This window comes from Rhododendron vialii, chromosome 1a, assembly GCF_030253575.1.
Source record: "Rhododendron vialii isolate Sample 1 chromosome 1a, ASM3025357v1".
Taxonomy (NCBI): Eukaryota; Viridiplantae; Streptophyta; class Magnoliopsida; order Ericales; family Ericaceae; genus Rhododendron; species Rhododendron vialii.
In genome coordinates, this window is record NC_080557.1 from 35939306 (window position 1) to 35961276 (window position 21971).

Consider the following 21971-nt stretch of genomic DNA (forward strand, 5'->3'; position numbering starts at 1 on the left):
CGACTTCTTGACATTTCGTGTGCATTATTCACGACCCATTAGGTGCCGGTTAATTTGTAGTAATTCATAACGTATATAGTGTTTTTTACAAAGGTTTTTTTCTGATTGTTTAAGTTATTTTTACTAGTTAATTATATACGGGCGCATACCCTTAAAGCCCTAATAAATGTGTTTTTTTTTTTTCTATTTTACGTATTGCGTAGCAACGCATTGTGCAGCAACGCATTGTGCAGAAGCGGATTGTGTGGTTGGCATGCCGTTTGCAAACGCGCGCGGAGCGAAGCAAGAGGTTCAAGGGCTTTTGCTTCAGAACCAACGAAAAACATTGCTCAGAAAAAGAAGCTAGGCTTCGAACGCGGAAGTTGCCGTGGATTAATGAATGGCGGCCTGCCTTTATTTCTCGCAATGTACTACTCCTTCCGTTCCAAAATGTTTGTCCGGTCCGCAAAACGGGGTGTTAAAAATAATACAATTTTTGCAAAGAAAAAATCAAAAGTTTTTTAACAACTTACTAGATATCAATGAGTATTTTTAATTTGTGAAAAAAGTTTGAATTTATTCTTGAAAAAATTGCATTATTTTTATCACTCCGTTTTGCAGACCGGACAATCATTTTGGGACGGAGGGAGTACTTCTCAAGGAGGAGGACGATCGCCTCCCACTTCTCTTTACATGCATGTGAACTAATTAAGTAGCCCTAATAATGAATCAATTAATTAACTTATTGTTTATACCCGTTTTTGGCATCGCGGATCGGGCTAGTCGTGATTGGACTTTTTATTAATTCCTTAATTAATTTGGGCCGAGACTGGGTAATTGAGCATGGAATAAGTATTGGTCCATGGGGATTTACCATTTGGGCCCAAGAAACACACAACCCACAGTCACAGTTTGGCCCAGGAAGGCAGCCCACAGTTGGGCCCATGAAGAAAAAAGGTACAGGTTTAGCCCAAGGGGCGAGACCCACGGTTTGACCCATGGAGGAAGCATTGATTTGGTCCACGTGATGAGGTCCACGGTTTTAGGGGAGCGGTTACAATCTGGAAGCAGTTGATATTTTGAAATTCAAAGGCCAATTGACTTGGTTAATTGGCCATGTGTCAAATGCATGAAAAGAGGGAGTAGTGGGAAGTTACTGCCATGTCACCCATGAACTCTTAACTGCCATAAAACTACCCATGATCAAATGTGCATGAAAAGTGGAGCATCATAGGACACATGTCAACTTGTGGAGCAAAGCAGAATTCGGATTCAGGCCTGAATCAGCTTACTGCTGTGCCTATAAATACAAGTTCACAAGATGAAAAACGGGTCCAACACTAATCAAAGCTTACAAATTCTTTCCTACTTTCAGCAAAGTAGATTATCGTGTACTTCGTGCTCAAACCCCATTCAAACTCGCTTCATCAAGTAGTTTGAATTTTTTTACTTTTCTTGTAATCAAACTTTATTATCACAGAGTAATAAAGTTCACGCTTTTATGTCTCATTTCCTATACGACTAGGAAATTTGAAGTCTAAAACCGTGTGGCAAACCACGAACCTCATTGTGATCTTTAATTTTTGGGTCACACGCAATCGCTCTTACGTTAGAAGTCAAGATTCACGGGAATCTTCATCAAAAGTTAGGCGCTACAAGTCTTGGCACGCCTGATTGGCATCCAAGATTGTATAATCTTGGTACTCAAATCCTCTAACTTGTGGCTTTATTCTATTTAAGTAGTCGTTTTTATCCCATAATGCACGTAAGTTATTTTTGTGTGTGTTTCAGATAAAACGTGCTAATAAGGCAGTTTTGAACGCCAATGGTCGTTCCAGGATGTAGCCATGTATCCAATAGCCCGACGGCACATGTTTCAATGTCACCGGAACCTATCGGCACTAGAAGAAGCCTCGTAGGTCGTTTGGTGGAGAAAATGGCGAGGAGCATGCCAAAGAGTTTCAAGCGAGGCATGAGCATGGAGGATGGCCATTAAGGGTATCCAAGAGATCAAGGCCACATGGCACACCTCCGCTAAGTTCCATGAATCAAGCAATAAAGCGTCGAAAGGCTGACGGGACACCACAAGCCATGATGGGCCAAGCTATACCTGTTCTACAGTTTTCACATAGAGGTATCGGTACCTTGTTTTTGTGGTACCAGTACCATGTTGCTGATATGGAAGACAGTTGCATTGGTACCGATACCTTGTTTTTGTGGTACCGGTACCAATGCCATTCGACCAGCTTTTTGTGCTGAATTTTTCAACCTTCCATATATGGAAAGTTTCTACTTTAGGCATATTTTTAGGATATTTTGGAGGTCTTTTGGTCCATTGTTTGGCTGATTTATAAGGCTTATAAATAGCCTTTTATGCCATATTTGGCCATTATGTAATTTTTTACACTTTAAGTCTTTATTTTGAGAGCTTCATAGTTATTGTCTTCCAAGCTTTGTCTTTAATTCCTCAACAACTCAAGTAAATAGTGGTTGTATGTTTAATTCTTAAGAGTTAATGTTATAGCTACTTGTTGGATCTACTCATAAATCAAGTTTATTTTCATTTTTGTCGGTTATTCATGTTTACCTTCCCAAGCATAATTTCTAGTCTTTTTGCTATGTGTGAGTAGTTGATTAGGCTCGGCCATGGGGTGTTCAACGCCTCGTGACTTATGTTATTCTTGCCTTTCGCAACTCGTGGCTTGAGGTTTGGTATGGAAAATGAGAAGGGTTCGCCTTTTATGTAACAAAACTTACCGATGTTAATCTCCGGTGATCATGTGCTCACTCACATGGTTTTGGAGCGATGTCTCGGTTCGTATTTGCCAAGAGAATAAAAGAGCTCGCTTGTTCTCCATACTTATTTTCTAGTCTTTAATGGTTTCATAGCAAAATCTTCCGGTTAATAGCCTATGCCGTGCGATTCAACCGTGTTTTCATTCAGAATGGTTCGATGACCTAAGTTTCGGGCGCTAAGAACTCCAACGCCTTGCCGCTTGTTTAATCTAGTTAGAACTCATTTCTAGTCTTTTTCATAAAAGCAGTTTTCACCTTTCAAAGCAAAATCAAAAGTTGGCCGTCTAAACGCCGCAAACTCTTACATCTAAAAATCCTAGCAAGCTATAAAAACCATCCCTATGGGAACGATACCGGACTTCCGGATATTATGCTGACAACGACCTAGCCCTACGCTCGGGGTAAATCAACCTATTACAACGGTTAGGTTGTGACGAAGCAACGCCCGCGCTCACCGCATTCACGCCTTTGCCAAAAATGAGAATTTTCACTTATTAATCAGCTTTGTACCCTAATCGTAGCTGGAATAGGGCAAACCGGTCGAGATTTGCCATATCTCCTCACTCGTAATCCGAATTGCGTGGTTCTTGTTCCTATATGTAGGTCAATGCTATTCGAAGCTAATAGTCTCTAGAACTCGCAAAAAGGAGCAATAGAACGAGGGATATGGCTATTCTCATGCAATCGTAGCCAGAATTGGGCAAACCTCGAATTATTATGGTTGTTAAATGTTGTTTTGCTCTAGTTTTATTTTCACGTCCTCGGTTTTTTTTTTTTTTGGTCAAGCGGAATTTCAAATTAGATTACGAGATAAAGTACCACATACGGGTTACAAACAGAGTCATGAGGTCCATAGTCTAAACACAGAGTCTAAAATTAGATTAAATTGGTACCACATACGCCATCGGTTTATTTAAGATGCATGTCACTCCAAATCGATACTCCCTCCGTCCCTATTTTAGAGTCCAGTATTTCATTTTGGGTTGTCCCTTAATAAGTGTCCATTTTGTAAAGTTAGTGGGTAAAAGTTGGTAAATTTTCCATTTTGCCCCTAAAAGTAGATTCCATTTTGAAAAGTTAGTGAGTAAAAGTGTAATGATGATGGGTAAGTAGGAAAAGTGAAGGAAAAAGTTGATGTGAAAGGTATAATGATGATGTCTTTTTAATAAGTTGGAATTACGAAGCAGGACACTTAAAAAGGGACGGAGGGAGTAACTTTTATTCCCGAAATAAACAGGACACGTACGGATTGATTAGATTGTTAAATTAAATTGGTAATTGCCACTAGAAAAAAACTGTTCATTTTCAAATGGTTTAATAACTTACCAGAGAAATCTTATTTACAAAGGAGCCGCGAATAAAGTTTACGGCGCTCAATCTCGACTATTCAAAAGTATTTTGGACGATTCGGATACCGTTAATAGATTGTTTTTAATTCAAATCGTTCAAAACACTTTTAAACTGCTGGGATTGCGCGAAACTGTGAGTAAGTTTCTCTCTAACTTACCAACCTCACGAAACTAACCATGCGTAAAAGAATTCAGTAACTTTTAGAAGAACAAGAGGGTGCATGAGATTTGTAGAGAGAGATAGCAGTATGTGCACATTATGACTAGCACAAATCGATGTGTAATGCAACTAAACTATGTGATCAAGAGCAATTTTGTTCACCCCCGTCGAGGATGTGCTCATTCCGAGTCTCGTTCGACGATAAATTCTTTTTGTATAGATTCATTCGCTATCAAACAATGCAAAAATTCAGCTTCTGAAAATTTATTTTCTTACTTCAAAAATGCTGGACTCAATTCTTCAATGTTTTGGTCAAGGGCTTATCCATATCTGATTGAGCTAGATTTTTGTAATAGTCTCCTAACAAATGAATCTAGATTTTTGTAATAGTCTCCTAACAAATGAATCTGGATAGAATAAATAGTTTCAATTATCAAAGTGAGATTTGGAATGATCACACTCTCGCGAGGGTGGAATAAAATTCTTCTCGTGTCATTGGAGCGAGTCAGGGTGGGGAGCCCTAAACCCAGACCTAGCGGACGCGCGGAATTTGTACTTTTCTTAACATGTTCTTTTTTCCTAAACATATTTTCATACAAACTATAATCGGGTAGTGTTCATGCAAGTGTACATACACGAATGTTGCGGTATCGATCAAACTGATGTACACGAAACAGAGTTTCAGCGAACGGCGTGGTTACAGTCATGGTAATGGAAATTTTTGTAGACAAAGTGAGACAACCACCTTGAACCCACAAAGCACAGAACTGCAATGGCAACTAGAGTATTTTGCGCAGCCGATGATAACATTTCCTGCTTAACTGCAGCAACGATCCCACCAGAAGCGAACGCGATGACTTGTAACGCGATCTCAAGCGTGTTAAGGCCTTTATATGCAACCCTGCAGCTGCTGCAATTCGTGACGTGGGACCAATACCTGGACCAATTAAGATAGGAAACTCTCAACAAATGAAAATCTTCACAACAATTTTCCGAAATCACTTGCCAAACAAGTTTCAATAGTCTTCCGAAAATGAAAACATATGAACAAAAACATTATTGCGTTTGCCAGTAGCTGATGTATGTTGGCATGCATTGTCCCGACTCCCGCATGGGTTAACTATCACCTTGAAAACTAGAACCTGAGTCTAGGCGGCCTCTCCACGCATTACCAATTGGTATTTTAGAAATTAAGTTACCTGTCCAGTAGCTGTTCTCCTGGCGGAGAAGGGGGAAGGGTTCCGCTGAACTTCGCTCCCCAATCAACTTGACCACCTGCATGCTTGATTAACCACCTTCGAAAACCGACAACCTGGGCATCGGACTTCGTCGGCACAAAACAAGCTTTTTGCCAATTTGAAGGACCGGTGTCCATTATCTTCCGTTCCTGAGATGAAAATACAGGAGTATGAAGTTGCTGCTGAAGGCAAGAAAATGTTTTCTCTGAGTGTCTAATTGAGTTACAAAGTGACATGATTGGGAACTTTGAAAAGTATTTCGGTTGGTGACATCTTTTTGAGTACTTTCAATGATAAGGAACCAAAAATATCGAAAAATGATCAGATTTAGTCAAAAGGAACCGATGTGATTAACGGTGCTACCTCCAGATGTAGAAGATAAAGGTCTGAATCTAATAGTAAGTTTTGGCCAAGATGAAACATCCATCGTGGAACAATTCGATCAATCCAAACTCCAAAGTTTCTCGCAGAGGCCCATATTAATCTGCTATTACCCGGACTAACTGGAACACAGATAAAATTAAAAACAAGTCTTCGTTGTGACACAGGTGAAGATGGCTCCTGAATATACATAAAAAACGTTAGCTTGTACAGTAAACCGCGGCCAAGATGCATAAAAGAAAGAAATACTCCCTCTGTCCCACTTCGTTTGTCCATTTTGTACCAATTCGGTTGTCCATTTGAAAAGGTCAAGGAACAAAATTCTATGATATTCCCCTACTGCCCTTCTCTGTTGAATTGAACTCACAAGTCCAGCTAGGCATATTGGAAAGTTCAAGTTTCTAACATGCAATGATTGTGTTCGCTTAGTAAGTTTCATTTTTCAAGATGGACAAACAATTTGGGACGGAGGGGAGTAAAAGAAAAGAAAAATGAAGATCTGAAAGCAAAAGACTTGAGTTGCTCGTCGAAGGCAAAAAAAAAAAAGTAACTAAGCGAAATTATCAAGTTGACGCAGTGAAACAGATCACCTGGTTTACCTCTTTGGTCTCAGCTGGTGACGCAGATCCTTTACTTTGATCAGCACCAAGAGAGGTAAAAGCGGAAAAAACACAAGGTGCAATAAATCTGGTGTCGGCTGCCTCCTGCCTTGCAATAAAACCATTGAGGTCTGATTTCTTAATGCTAATTTCAAGTGGTCGCCCCCCTTCTCTATCGGCCTTCACAGTGGAATAAACATGGTTCTCAGGTAAATGTGCGAATAAATGAAGAGAAATTTGTAAATATTGAAACTTTGAAATTATCCTAGTTAGAACGCTCATCTGTCTTTAGGACTTGGAACTTGCATCATGCCATAATGTGCATATGGAACGTGAGCAGGGTCCATAAGATTTTCAATCAAAACCTCATACCTGAGAACACGAGCAGGACACATAAGAAGTAGAAGAACTCAAGCAGAAATGGGCATTGAATATTTTGCAGAGAACCTTGCATATGTGTTGCAATAACACTAAAAAGTTACGCAAAAATTCAAGCCAGTGACGAAAAGAAACGAATACATCTGTCACTACGATTAGCGCTAACTCCTTCCCTTCTTCTTGTGGGGTATTTTTTCTTCATAATGTGCACATTTATCCCAAAAGGTCAAAATAACTAATAGAAAGAAAGATTGTCTCGACTAGATATTCCAAAAAGTTCATTTTCCCCCCGATTTACCAGCTACTCAATCAACAGCCGGATAATTGAATAACAATAGTACATAAGTAGTGCTTGAAGAAAAGAAAGATAGGGAGAATGGTAGACTTTGTCTCTGCATACCCATATGGTATTTCTCTATTTCCCATTGATTTAGTATATGATGGGTCGTCCAATTCTGGCATATATGGTGGTTTTTGCTTCTCGAGGATATCTTTGTGTTGAGGATCTGAGTTTGGCCAAAACCAAACAATGTCATTTTGCACTGTACTGGGATAAACAGCAACACGCGCATTTTTGAATGTGTGGACCTGCACATATCTTTGGAATATCAGAACAGAACACATAGGTAAGTAGCTACATTAATATGCAAAATATGAACCGAGCCCAGTACAGTGAAAAGATAAACTAGCGAAGAGATGAAGTTTAAACTTGCAGAATTATGTCAACGCGTGCTTGAAAGAAACAGGAGATGCATTATCTTATAACAACTTGTATGCCTGGTTTATCATAATTATGAGCAACCAAAAATGAGCACAACATTGCAAGGCTTTTTCCGAAATGGCATAGGCAACAACCCAGTGGAACTCTCTTGCAATATTAATTCCAGAAAGGTTAAAAGCAAAAGATTTTGTTTAAAGCTAACATGTTGAAAAAATTTCAAGAATCAATAGGGAAACCAATGAAGGAGCGTGAAATGATTACCTCCTAATTTTTCTGTGTCTGGATCTGGATTTGAAGCGAAAAGAAAAGATACGATTTTTCCCCCAGAATTCCAAGTTCTGTTTCCCATACCTTTTTCTGTTCTTTTCCTTCATAGATCGAAGATCCAAACACTGTTTTTAAAAGTAGCCATGGACTAAAACCTTAATAAACAAGATGAGAGCAAATTGGGAGTCAGGAGTTTTGACGAAAATTAGGTTTTCAATACCAACTAGTTGTAGACACCCTATTTTGGACTGTCCAAAACAGATTATTTACGATCTTTTGATGCCCCAATGATGATTAAAGGTCGAGAACATTCCAAGTTTGATGGCAGGTCCTGAGCTTTGAGCTTTGGACATTCCTCATTCAAACCCTTTCAAATTCCATTTCAAACCCTTCGAGCCAGATGGCCCCAGAACCTACTTGCTTACGCCAGTGTTGTCTTGGCGTGCGCTGGTAAACTTCCACGTGTCGGTCATCGACCGTTGGTCTGGTTATCACTGGCGCACGCGGGTCCAAACATGGCGCACGCCAGTCAAACCCAGTCAAATCAACTTTATTCAGCCACATGGATGAGACTTTTGTACCACCCTGACGTGGGCTACAGTCCCCCTGATGATTACACTCGGCAGGGACGTTCCCTCTCTCTCCTACACCTTCCATCAAGCCAAGTCTCACGCATTTAATGCATGGGAGGCTCTCTCCTAACCTAACCAAACCTTAACCCAACTGATCATAGCCTCCCTTTAGTCCATCTCTGGCCTATAAATACCCCCTTTGCATTTATATGCAAAAGGTTAACAACATTCAAGAGCCCAAGCCTTTTTCTTCCTCTTTTTGCTCTCTCTTCACCTCCATTGAAAGAGAAAGGAAAGGAGTATTCTCTCATACACCCCACTGTCACTCAACCATCTTCCTGTCTCCTCCTTCAACCTCAAGCTCAAAACTCCAATCTTTCCATCAACCTCGAACCAAAGGTATACCACCTTTGTGGTTCTTTCTGTTTTCGGCCCCTGAGGGGAATCAGTGAGGTTCAGGCTAGTAATCAATACTAGTCCTGGCCTTAAACTGGTAAAATATAGCAATCATGTGAGATGAAAAATGGCGCACGCTAGTACAATCATGCTGTACGCCGGTAACGGCAGTATGTACACTACTGGCGTGGGGATCATTGATCATCCATTTTTACTTGCTTATACTTCTGTCATCACTTTAGCATGCTAATAATCAGCTTTACAGCTTTCCGTATCCTAGAACTGTTTAGGTGTAACATTCAATATTTGCTTTTATTTGCTTTGGAGGGCTTCTGGGATCTCTTTGGTTATGTTCCAGAACCCAGATAATGCAAAGCCAAGCACTGACCAAATGGTGAAACTAGCGTACGGTCTCTTAAGACTGGCGTACGACAGTGTTACCAGGATCCAGTGGCTGGCCCTTGCATTTAGCTTAGTCTTGGCCTCTTCTCATGTCCCCACATTGTTTATGGGGTATTCTGTTTCTTCTCATGGCTTCAAGCCATTCCTGCTATCTGTAATTTGTATATATGCTGATATTAACTGCGTGGTTTGTCCTGGTTGTGCGCTGGTCCCTTTCCAGAGCCCAGAGGGTTGCAAACGAAGACTGTGAGACCAGATAAGTGAAGTACGCCAGTTATGTAGTGGCGTGTGATACTTGCTCACGACCCTCCAGAGCAGCGTACTCCAACTTATTCAGACTGCTCTCAGTGCTTGTTTTCAATCTATATTCATCATTGTAAGCAAATCATCTCCATAAGCATTTTTGTCACATAACTGCAGCTTGTCACAATTTTAACCCCCATTAACTGTTCCCCCTCCCTAACTGGTTAAAGAAATGATCCATGAGAGAAAAATGCAAACATTTTACAAAAAATGCCTGAGTAGAGACCGATCTCCGGATTGGGCGAGAGGGGTGCCATAAAACCCTTCCCCTCTCGTAACCTGGCTCTCGAACTTCAGATATCGAAGGTGACGACGGACCAGTCTACGCCTTTTTCAAAATCAAACAAACGTAGCAAACGTTTTCGAGTTCGGTTCCTTGGGTGCATACCGCTAAAACTCGAGTGACGACTCTGAATCGAGACGTTTCACCGCGCTTTTTCAAAAAGAGCCGCACCCAATTTTAAAACCAAAATCCAGGATTTCCGGGACGTGTGCCCACGCTAGTCTAAAAGCTTAAGCTGTCAAATTGGGAGTCAAGAGCTTTGACGAAAATTCACCTGATTCTCTTGTAGATTCTCATCCAAATTATTGCTCCACCTTTATGAGTGAAGTTCTAATTTGTAAAACAAGAAAAATACTAGTTAGTTCAAACTTTGTTATTTATACCCTACCCTAAAATACCACAATTTAAGCATGTGACAGACCACGTTCCCGTTCCAGTTTCTGGGATCAGCATGATCCAGTGTTTCAGGTAACGAAGGTGTAGTCTAATTATAACCAGCCAATGAAATTAACAACAATTGCCAAAAATGGATTGAGATCCTTGAGGAATTCACAATAGCAGATTGTTGGTTCGAAGGAGTATTACCGGAGGTCCTTCTGGGGGTGCCTGAGGAATGAACTTACAATCACCAGAACCATTGAAACACCAACCATGGTACACACATTGCAACCTCCCCCACTGATCAATCCTTCCTTCAGACAATGGAGCCAACCTATGAGGGCACCTATCATCAAGCACCTTCCAGGCACTCTCATTCCTATCCCACCACACCACCACATCAAGACCCATCACTCTCTTTGCGTGCGGTACCCTCTTGTCCAGGTCGCATACCGGCATAATCGGATACCACTGCGCGTACCAGTCGAACTTCTCCCCTTGTTGGCTGTCATGGATTACTGTGGAAACAGCCGGCGATGCGGCCGTAAAAAGCCTGGATTCTGGTTCTTTATGGTGGGACGTTGATGAGATATATGAATTGGGTCGATGGTTGATTGGGAAATTCAACATGGGTTTTTCGAATCGGGGTCTGGGAAGTCTAGCTGGGATCGTTGTGAATTGAAATAAAGAAAACGAGGAGGCTCTGAGAGCTTCCATTGAACCTTGTTCTCACAATGGATCAGGGTTTTGATTTGATTTTCCAAGTTGGTGCTGTATGTCGGAGACAGAGTACTGTTGCATGCATGTGTTTTAAGTGCTCTAAACTTTTTCTTTTTCTTTGTTTTGTGTGGTTTGTTTGTTTTATCTGAATTTTTGTTATATTTACGTGATATTTTTTGAATTTATCACCCGTTTCAACCGTGAGGAGTCTAAAGGTATAAAATTATAATTAAAAGCAAAAAAATTACTAAAGACAAAAAAAGTACTAAACAACTATCTTTTTAATCTAAGTGTCGTTTCATATGAATTTTTTTCAAAATCGGCCCACATTTTTATATTTTTCTAATTTCTCTCGTCGAGACAAATAACTAATCAAAAAATTACGACAAAAGACTTAACAAAAAGTTAAAAAAAATTTAAAAAATACTGAAAAAAGTTTTTAGGTAAATTTTTTACATGAACGGAGCCTAATAGGATGCATAGAGAGACGAACTGCTTGTGGTTTGAAATTAAACAGCAAATCGTGAATTGAAAAAAGGAAAATGATAGAGACAAAGAAAACTTACCCGAAATTAAAAAGAGCAACTAGTGGTTGAAATTCACTTTGAAAAAAATGAAAGAGTACTACTATAATTCCTTCTCGTGGCTTTAGAGGATCATTGAGAAGTTGAGGGGATGGTCGGAATCCCAGAGTAAATTATACCCTACATGATGTTTTTGAGAGCCAACTCGTGGTGGTTTGTCAGATCTTTAATTTTTGAAAGTTTATTGGCACGTTCATACTTTGTTAGAGTTCATCTGATCATTTTGGTATTTGTTGTCTTTTATCGTTGGATAGCACTTTATCTCCTTTAAGACTACTGATTCTAGATAAGAATATACAGCAAATTGCGAGTGTCGTGTTTGCGTCAGATTCAATATTTGGGTCGGGGTGAAAGACATCGACTGTTTTGTGTTTTTCTCGTTTTACAATAGTTAGATGATTAGTTTGGCTTTTCCAAGATATTTATAATGAACTACTGTACATAATGTAAGTGCCGTTGGACTATTATTAACACTAGAGGCTGGGACACACATAATGCATGTGCATGTTGAACTTTCACAAAATATGCACTAATGCACAAAATTCGATTTACGCATGCATCGCATATGCCCCGGCTTCTAGGTTTTTAAAGCACATCAGTGTTTCACAGTAAGTGTTTTTTGCAATGTATTTTTATAAAAAAAAAAATTAAACAACCATTTAAACATTTTTTGGGGCGTTCGGTAATACTCCTTCCGTCCCATAATGTTTGTCCGGTCCGCAAAGGACATAAAAATAATTATAAGTTTTGCAAGAAAAACTCCAATTTTTTTCAACAATTCACTAGATATCGATGAGTTTTTTAAATTTATGAAAAAAAATTGAATTTTTTCTTGAAAGAAATGCATTAATTTTAAGTTCTCATTTTGCAGACCGAACAAATATTTTGGAACGGGGAGGAGTATTATTTTCAAAAGGAGTCCACGTTTCATAAGGTGGAAATGGTAATGGTCAAAATTAGGCAAGCTGGATAAATTAAATTAGTTATGGAAAGTGCAGAGAGAGAATGAAAAACATCCTATAAACAAACGAAAATGCTAAGGCCACCGACGGCCAAAGCACCGATCGAGAATCAACAGACATGCAGGGCTCATTCCGGTCGAACGGAACTGAAGTGGGTCCCGTGTGACGCTCGATTTTTTTTAAAATTATTGAACGGATCAGATCATTCGTACAGAACCCAAAGTGAATCTCGCGTGCCCGTCGATTCCCAATCGATGCTGACCGGTCGGTGGCCGTAGCAGCGTTGATAAACAAAGGAAGGCGTAATGCAGAAAAAGACAGTAATGCTACTGGATAAAAGAAACACCCAACTTGTGTAGTATTTATTAGGTGATGGAGATGGAGAAAAAAGGAGAGTGCCATTAGAGAAAATGAGAGTGTCACCCAATTTATTTTTTCATCTCTAGGTATGAGTTTGACGAAATTGGGAAGGAAGAAAAGTGGACGCGGGGACTCTGCTGTGCCAGGAGGCACAACACCTCCTACCCACGCCCAAAAACGGTAGCGTGTGGAAGGAAAAAAAGTTTAGCCTCCTATTTGCAATCCTATGGAGCAGAAACGTGATTATAAGAGCCTTAGAGATAAAATTTAATTATGTCTCTTTAGAATAATATGATCAGAATAATAAGATCTTCACACTGGCTCAAACGGATTGAAAATTGGAACAGATAATTTTTTAACTGTATTTTTAATATATTAACAATCAAAAAAAATTAAGTGTTCCAATTTTTAATCCGTTTGAACAAGTGCGAATATCTTATTATTCTGAACATATTATTCTAAAGGATCATAATTAACTTTTGTCTCTCGAACTCTTATAATTAAGTTTCTGCTTTTTATTTAGGATCCTATGGAGCAAAAACATTATTATTAGAGCCTTAAAGATAAAAAAAAAGTTAATTATGTCTTTTTAGAATAATAAGATATTCGCATTTGTTTAAACGGATTAAAAAATAGAGCACTAAATTTTTTTAGATTGTTTATATATTAAAAATACAGTTAAAAAATTATCTGCTCCAATTTTCAATCCGTTTAAACCAGTGTGAAGATCCTATTATCTGATCATATTATTCTAAAGAGACATAATTAAATTTTATCTCTAAGGCTCTTATAATCACGTTTCTGCTCCATAGGATTGCAAATAGGGAGGATCAAATTTTTTCCCCTTCAAAATGCTACCGTTTTTGGGTGTGGGTAGGGGGTGCTGTGCCTCCTGGCACAGCAGAGCTCCCTCGTCCAAGAAAAGTATGAGAAAAAGATGTGCCAGTTGAAAAAGGAGAGCTACTTCCCCCCCCCCCCCCCCCACACACACACACACACACACACACACACACACAGACACAGAGCGACCCCACCCTTGACAGAAATACCCCCACCCTTGACAAAAATACCCTCGCCCCTCTAACTAAATTCTTTATTTATTTATTTACTTAATTTTTTATGTTTATTTATTTAATTACTTATTTAATTTTAATTTAGTTAACTCAAATCATATTTTCAATTAAATTTGACTTTATATTTAAGAATTTTATATTATTTTAATTGGTTAATTAATTTGTTTGAACAATAAATAATAAATAAATAAAATTTCTATTCAATAATAATAAATTTAAACGAAATTTAATTTTATTATAATTGAGTAAATATTGACAATACATGAAAATGTATAAAAATATAAATTATAATCAATATTTCCTCCAGTTGAGTAACCCAGCCTTATTTCACAAATTGTGAGCCAATACCTCCCACTCTTCTATGCATTTAAGGATTTTGATTTCATTCGTTGGTTTTTTATTTGGGTTTAAAAAATATGATTAAAAAATTAAGCTTCAATTTTCAGTCCGGTTGAACCGGTGTGAAGATCTTATTTTTTTTATCATTTTATTTTAAATTATCGTAATAAAATTTTGGCTCTAATGCCTTTCAACGAGCACCCTAAGACTCCTTATTTAATTTCAAGGCTCTCTTAGGGTACCCATTGGAAGACCTTAGAGCCAAAAATTCATTATGACCATTTAAGATAAAATGATCAAAAAATAAGATCTTTGCACCGGTTCAAACAAATTGAAAATTCAAACACTTAATTTTTTAACTATATTTTTTAATATATAAACAGTGTAAAAAAAATAATTGTTTGGATTTTCAATCCGGTTGAACCGGTACGAATATCTTATTTTTTTGATCATTTTATCGTAAATGATCATAATGAATTTTTGGCTCTAAGACCTTTCAATGGGCATCCTAAGAGAGCCCTGAAACTAAATAAGGAGCCTTAGGGTGCTTGTTGATAGGCCTTAGAGCCAAAAATTCATTACAACCATCTAGGATAAAATGATAAAATAAAATAAAATTTTTGCACCGGTTCAACCGGATTGAAAATCAGAGCACTTAAATAATATTAAATAAATAAAAGAGAAAAAGATATAAAAAATATTAAATAAATATCCTTGGCACACGAATCAATACTTTTGTTCCATTTTGTCTAGTCTTTTTTTTTTTGAACTAATAATAGACCACATTTATTAATTGGCACACAGATCAACATTTTCGGCTTCTCAAATTCGGTGATAAAATAGACTGATCTTTGCAGTACTGTAATTGTCCCGAGCACATTTTAAACTACCCAAAATTATCAACGTTGTTCGATTAAGTCCTGAGATATGTTAATTTTCTTATATCGGTACGCACATTGCAATAGTGAGGTTGAAGGAAAAAAAAGAAAGAGATAGAAAGAGATAAATAGAAAAAAAAATTCAATAAATAAAAGAGATAAAAGATATAGAGAGAAAAAAAAGAAAATTAATTAATTAATTAATTAAATGAATTTAAAAAAGAAAATAAAGGAATTAAAAAATTAAATAAAAATGAAATTTATGGGGTGTTTTCACTAACAAAAACCACAAAAAAAACTTAATGCATTTTACCATTTCGTTTCCACTAACAAAAAATTTTCAGCATTTTATCATCTCGTTTCCGCTAACAAAAAATTTGTCAACAAATTTTTTTTTTGCTACAGTTACTCTATTCACAAACCCATCAACTTATTCACTATCAAAAATAACTTTACATTTTTCAACAACTTATTTACTACCGGAAACTGTAACGACCTGGATTTTCAACCCTATTTTTCTATAATAATAATAATAGTATTCATTTCTTTCTTTTTTTCCTCCATAATATACACATGCTTGCATGCATTTTTTTTTTTTTTTGGCCACTCTCACTCTCTCTCGTACCTCACTCTATTGCCTCTCACTCTCCTACATAGTCTCTCTCTCCCACAACTCCCTCTCTCTCTAGCCATTACTCCATTCATTCCTTCCCCTTCAAGAAAAACCAAGTTCATCCCCCGTCGCACAAACCGAAAAATTCCTTCATCCCCAAGAAAAATCCGAATTCAAGGCTAACCCCAAATTCAGCCCCAATTCGTTCATTCCTAGTCCCATGAACCCAACTCCATTAAAATCGATCTTATCTTTCTCTTCCAAAATTCACATATAAATTCCCCACCACTTCGGCCCACAAGCACACCGCTACACCCTCCACACTCCAGTGAGTAAGAATCAAGAGAAAACTGTGGCCAACTCAAGCTCCAAACTATGGAGTTTTAAAGAGAGAAAGTGAGAGAGAGAAAAGTGAATTTTGTACCTAAACCCAACCGAAACTCAATTCAATCCTACCAGTCACTACCTACAACCCATAGCATCACCAAACAAGGACCAATTCAATCCCAAGGTTCTCCCATAGCCAAACCCGAAGTCATCTTCTCCAAATTCAAAGTTTCGGTTTTTGATTCAATTCGATCAACCCAAGGTATTATAATCCTATCCAACCTCCTCTAAATATATTTATGTATTTTTAGGTCTAAAACATAGCCCATGCGAACCCATGCACGAAACCGTAGCCAAACGAACAAAAGAAAAATTCCAGTCGCGACCTTGCGGCCGCGGCCTTCGGGGGGCCCAGCCGCAAGAACCAAATCTTCTGACCTTGCGAGCCACAAGGTCAATGGTCAAACTTTGTCGTATGTACTTTTTTGGTTCGAAACTATTTTGCGACCTTCCAAACCCGATTTTTTTACACTCGAACTAATTTTCTTAGACTCATCGTACCTCAAAGATCATATATTGTTAAAATCAATTTTTTTATTTAATTACCTATGTATAAATTATTTATTAGTTATTTTTTTCTAAGTTTACAAACGAAAAATCTTTACAACCTCATAAACCATGTCATTAATGCCCGAATATTTTTTTTTAAACTCTTTACTTTCCTAAGATGAAACTTTGTTAAATCTCAACATATTTTATTTATTAGATTATTTATTACTCCCTCCGTCCCTTTTTAAGTGTCCTGCTTCGTAACTCCAACTTATTAAAAAGACATCATCATTATACCTTTCACATCATCTTTTTCCTCCACTTTTCCTACTTACCCATTATCATTACACTTTTACTCACTAACTTTTCAAAATAAAATCTACTTTTAGGGACAAAATAGACAATACACCAACTTTTACCCCACTAACTTTACAAAATGGACACTTATTAAGGGACAGCCCAAAATGGAATACTGGACACAAAAAAAGGAACGGAGGGAGTATCTATTTATTTTACTTTCGGCAACTTTCGTTAATATCTTTATTTTAAATAATCCCACGACCCTCCGGATTCAACTTTTGATACTCGAACATGTTGCATAGGACCGCATGACTCGTTTTAAGGTCATGCTACTTCATTTAATAGTATTAACTATTTATTTTGTATTTATTATGGTTATTAATCTATCTAATTCTTAAATAAAACTAGTATAAGCCTAGGCTTACTAATTTTTGACCAAAATTATTATTTTCCTTCTTAATAATTAGATAAAAGTTTCTTGCTTAATTGTTAACTTTTGGGACATACAAGATTAAGGGCAACGGCCGATTCATAAAAAGTTACGTGATTTTTACGCTTATTAATTATTTCAATTATCATTTTGATTATTTATATATTGCTCTGACTCTTGATTTATATGTTAGATTGAACCCTAGAGATATGGGGTGGTATGCGGATAGAATTCACCTAGACGGTGTTATGTAATAGATAAATTGAAAAGGTTTACGATGTTAGAGATTGCGTGCAGGCGGATTGTGAGATGTGAATTGATAAACTGGCGAGTAGTCCAATGATGATTTGAAACTGGCGAGAGTCCAGTGATGATTGTGAAGTGATGATTAAGATAGGCAAATCCTAGTTATGTAATGGCATGATAAGCTTTCCCTTTGTTTGTGGTTATTGGGATACATACTCAGTATATAACTTAGGTGTATTTGTGACAGCAAAAAGAAGTGATCTCATGGGACAGGACATGACTAGCGGTTGAGATCTTAGATCACACGTCAGGCTAATGGATAGTAATAAATCGATTATGTGTGAAATTTTTGTTTAATTCTTCCGCATCGATATTATTTCGTTTGCTTGCTAGCTGTAAAGTAAAAGGGATAGTTGGGTTGGATTATTCTACTGCGTGATTTATCACTCACGGATACGCCTGTATCTTGGCAAATCGGTTGCTTCGGCGATCAATTTGCCAGTGGGTACAGGATTCAATGGTGGAGCGGTTTTGTGACAGGAGGAAAACGATGAGCGGAGATCGGGTATGCTTGAAATCCGTATTAAGCTTAGAGTCGGCTTTAAAGCTAATGTATTTTGATTCAGTAAATCTATCTTGGGATTATAATGATTAAACCTCTATTTTGGGTAAATTATACTTGATTAGCAATATTTTTCTTAAAAAGTTATTTTATATTGCCCTCAAAATTTTTTGAAAAATCAGGGCGTTACAGAAACACCTTACAACTTCTCCACCACAAATTAAAATCTACAAAAAATTTCACTACCGAAAACACCCCCTTAATTAAATGGGAGAGGTATTTCGTACTTTTGGCATGGGACTCATGGAGTGTATGTGTGTCAAGTAGGGTGGGAAAAGCAATTTGCGAGCCCAAATGGTACAGAAGTACTAGTTGGATTAAAAAGCCTAGCTAGTAAGAGAGAACAAATGGTAGATGATAGGTAAAGACGTAAAGTAGGAAAAACATGAGAATCTACTCCCTCCGTCTTAAAAATGATGACAATTTTTTAAATTTATGTCATTTTTCATCTCTTATATATTTCAATTTATAATATTTTAATGATTTTCAAAATTTTGTATTATAGAACTAATCGAGAACTATCAAACAAGACCTATATTACATATTTTTTGAGATTCATATTGAATGATATAAGGAATTGAAATTAACATGAATATCAATAACGGACATCCAATTTGGGACGGAGAAAATACATTTTTTAGTAGAAATCCTTGCATCAGAATATCAGAACATGAAGAAGGAAACTGTTTTTTCTACTATTATTATTTAACCACAAATACTAACACACACATTTTACACATACTCATATTTTTTAGTGGAGCCCACCGCCTACACGGGGTCGTATCCCAACCAATTTGGATTGGGACTAATTTGGTCCAGTTAAGACTGATTGTGGGCCCGAAATGATCGAAATTGTTCACTTTTTAGAGCTCGTCGAGAACGTTGACCACGCCAAAAATCATGTTGATCGGATATCGTTTGACATATTTTCGAAATGCATTAATCTTTAAATAATTGTGTCAAATGGGTTGTAATCCTGTGTTACACACTTTTATTTTTACAAACTTAATGCATTTTAAAATCATGTCAAACTATATCCGATCAACGTGATTTTTGGCGTGATCAATGTTCTCAACATGCTCTAAAAGGTGAACAATTCTGATTATTTTTTTGGTCCAGAAAAAGGCCCACAATCAGTCTTAACTGGACCAAACTGGTTGGGATACGCCCTCGGCCTACACACACTAGAGGTGTAGTGTGTGAAATGGATTTGTATAAATATTTGTGGTTATAGAATGATTGTGTTTTCTGTAGCTAGGTGGAGCAGTTATTGTACGTAGGGGTGGGAATTTCGGATACGACTCATTAACACAATATAAAGTTAGAGGGTTTGGGTCAACTATTTTTTGACACGAACACGAATATGACACGACCCGCCAACACGATAATTAAATGGGTCAAACACGAATTTGACTCGCATAACTCAATTAAGACACGGATAACTGTTTAATTTTTCGTGTCGACACATTAACCCAAAATGACACAACACGGCACGCTTAGTTTTGATTCATCTGAATTTCCTAATTACTAGGAGATTTGATTTTTCAAAATCATGCATGGTTAGCGTGTATAGAAACATATCCATATTTATTTTGGCATTGAAACACATATCAATATAATTATGGAAAGATACGACATGTATACTATTAGGACCCATTTCGGAGTCGTAAGAAGTGAGCATCCCGCCATTCCTGACGTGAGGAACGAATGAAATAAGGGCTCAAAAAGGGGCTTCTAGGGCGTGGTCAAAGAAGTTTTAGGTGGGGTTGGGATCTGTGTAGAAAGGCCTCGAGACCGGCCCCCTGCACCGGCCAAGGAAGAACTCTTTTTTTATTAGGCCTTGTTCCAAAATGCAAAAAAAGCTCTTATTTTTTAAGAAGACAATTTTAAGCTCAAAAATTATAAATTTATTAAAATCTAAAAATATGCAATATAGATCTTATTTGAAATATCTTATCAAGATCTTTTATACGATGCAAAAAAAAATTGAAAAATTATTTTTCATTTATATTATTTTTGAGTTTGAAAATGTGAAATAAGTTGCTTATTTTTTAAGAAGGTTTCTGGAATAGGGCCTTAGTACTATACTATTTTATCTGCTTCCCACAGGTTGGTCGTAGATCAATACGGGAGAAAAGATCTGACCACTCAACGCCTCCTAAAGAGCCCTTTGAGCTCGTCCGCTCGGATGTGTTTGGGCGGGTAAAACAAGCATCAATCCCCCACTGTAAGCGCCTTTTTCAGTCCTTGAAGCAAGAGATTTTTCTTTAAATCAAAACCAGTTAAATATCTAATTTCCTAATCACTTATTTACTCGAGTTTTCATACTAAAGAGTCCAAAATTAATTAAATATATTTAGGCTTATTGAAATTATTATTTTTCATTATTTAGGCCTAGTCTTTTAGCTTAAAATTTATATAGACTTATTCTATTGTTGTTGATACTTTTTTATTATTTTAGCTGAAAATCGTACAACTTATGTTTAGTTGTGACTTGAGGTATTTTTCAATGTCATAATTTGGCCGGTATTATCGTTTCTATGATTCTAATGGTATAAAATATATCTTAAATTTTTGCATTGAATTAAGTAAAGAGTTCGTTCAAAACATTGGAAAGTATATAATTTTATATAAATATTAAAAAATTAAAAGGGTCTTAATAGTGTCAACTCGAACATGACACGATTTTAAGTAGGTTGGGTTAGTGTCAAAATATTTGACACGTTTATGTTAACCGGTGTTTTGACACGAACCCGAAATAACACGAAACACAAAATGCCACGACACAATGCCCATCCCAAATAGTACGTGTGCTGTTTAGTGTTTGGCTTAAATTGCCATTTTTAACCTTGCGGTTATAGAATGTTAAGAGTAATTAGGGAAAATTAAAATTTGACACAATGATAATTTTTTTGTCTAGGCCAAACACGTGCTCGGTGGTCCCCTTTTATAATATAGATTTGAATAGCGGATGGGAGATGCTACCCCATGCTTGGGCAGCGGTGTCGAGCGGCCCATTCGGTCCTCTCATCTCGGCATGTAGGCTCGGATCTAATCTAAATGGGTGAAAATATAAACCGTCAGATGTAAGGATTAAAATCCGAGCCGTTGATTATCTTTTTCTTTTCTTTTTTTTTTCACGGAGCCGTTGATTATCTGAGTGGGTGAAAATCTTGTAGTGCTAGCATTTTTATTTGTTTGACCGTACATGACTGTCCGATGTTCAGGTAAGACTATGTATTTAATGAGGAAGAATTTTTCCGTGCCGGGTGGTGGATATCACGTGGTGTCCGCTTGGTATATCCGAACTATTCATTGCGATTTTGGACAGCTCGAATTTGGAGAGAGAAAGTGGTGGAATGGGAGGAGAGAGAGGGTTTCAATCTGGGCCGTCTAAAAGTGCATTGGACGGCCCGAATATACCAAGTAGACATCACGTGGGATATACCCACCCAGCACCGAAAAATTTCTTATTTTATGAGACTCTATTTGGTGCTTAACTATAGTTTTACAGCCCGAGTTAAACATAAATTGGATTGTGTAATTTCAAAAAGTGTGAGATAGTATTAGGCTTATTATAAAGTAATCATTTAACTACTAGTTTCGTCAAATAATCAAATATCAAGTGTGCAAACCGGTTAATACATCGTGAGGCCTTGACGAGGTAATTAGACCTGTTTGGCATAGGAAATTACCCGGCACTCTCAGTTTTTTCTAAATCGTTTAATCAATTGAGCTGATTTTTAATAGGGTCTTTTGACAATTA

At 37.3% G+C, this 21971-nt stretch overlaps 1 protein-coding gene across 2 annotated transcripts; it reads right to left on the reverse strand.

Moving 5' to 3' along the window:
* Positions 1-4895: 4895 nt before the first annotated feature.
* On the reverse strand, positions 4896-11021 carry LOC131323805 (protochlorophyllide-dependent translocon component 52, chloroplastic-like). Of its 2 annotated transcripts, none has more exons than XM_058355646.1 (7): positions 10410-11021; positions 7281-7468; positions 6785-6874; positions 6494-6689; positions 5886-6083; positions 5484-5671; positions 4896-5221 (listed from the first exon to the last, which is right to left on the reverse strand). In XM_058355646.1, the coding sequence occupies exons 1-7, from the start codon at positions 10917-10919 to the stop codon at positions 4966-4968; spliced, it is 1626 nt and encodes a 541-aa protein (XP_058211629.1). In that variant the 5' UTR covers positions 10920-11021; the 3' UTR covers positions 4896-4965. The 2 variants fall into 2 exon arrangements, with proteins under 2 accessions (XP_058211629.1, XP_058211634.1); XM_058355651.1 differs by having other exon boundaries at positions 6503-6689; positions 10410-11020.
* Positions 11022-21971: the final 10950 nt, after the last annotated feature.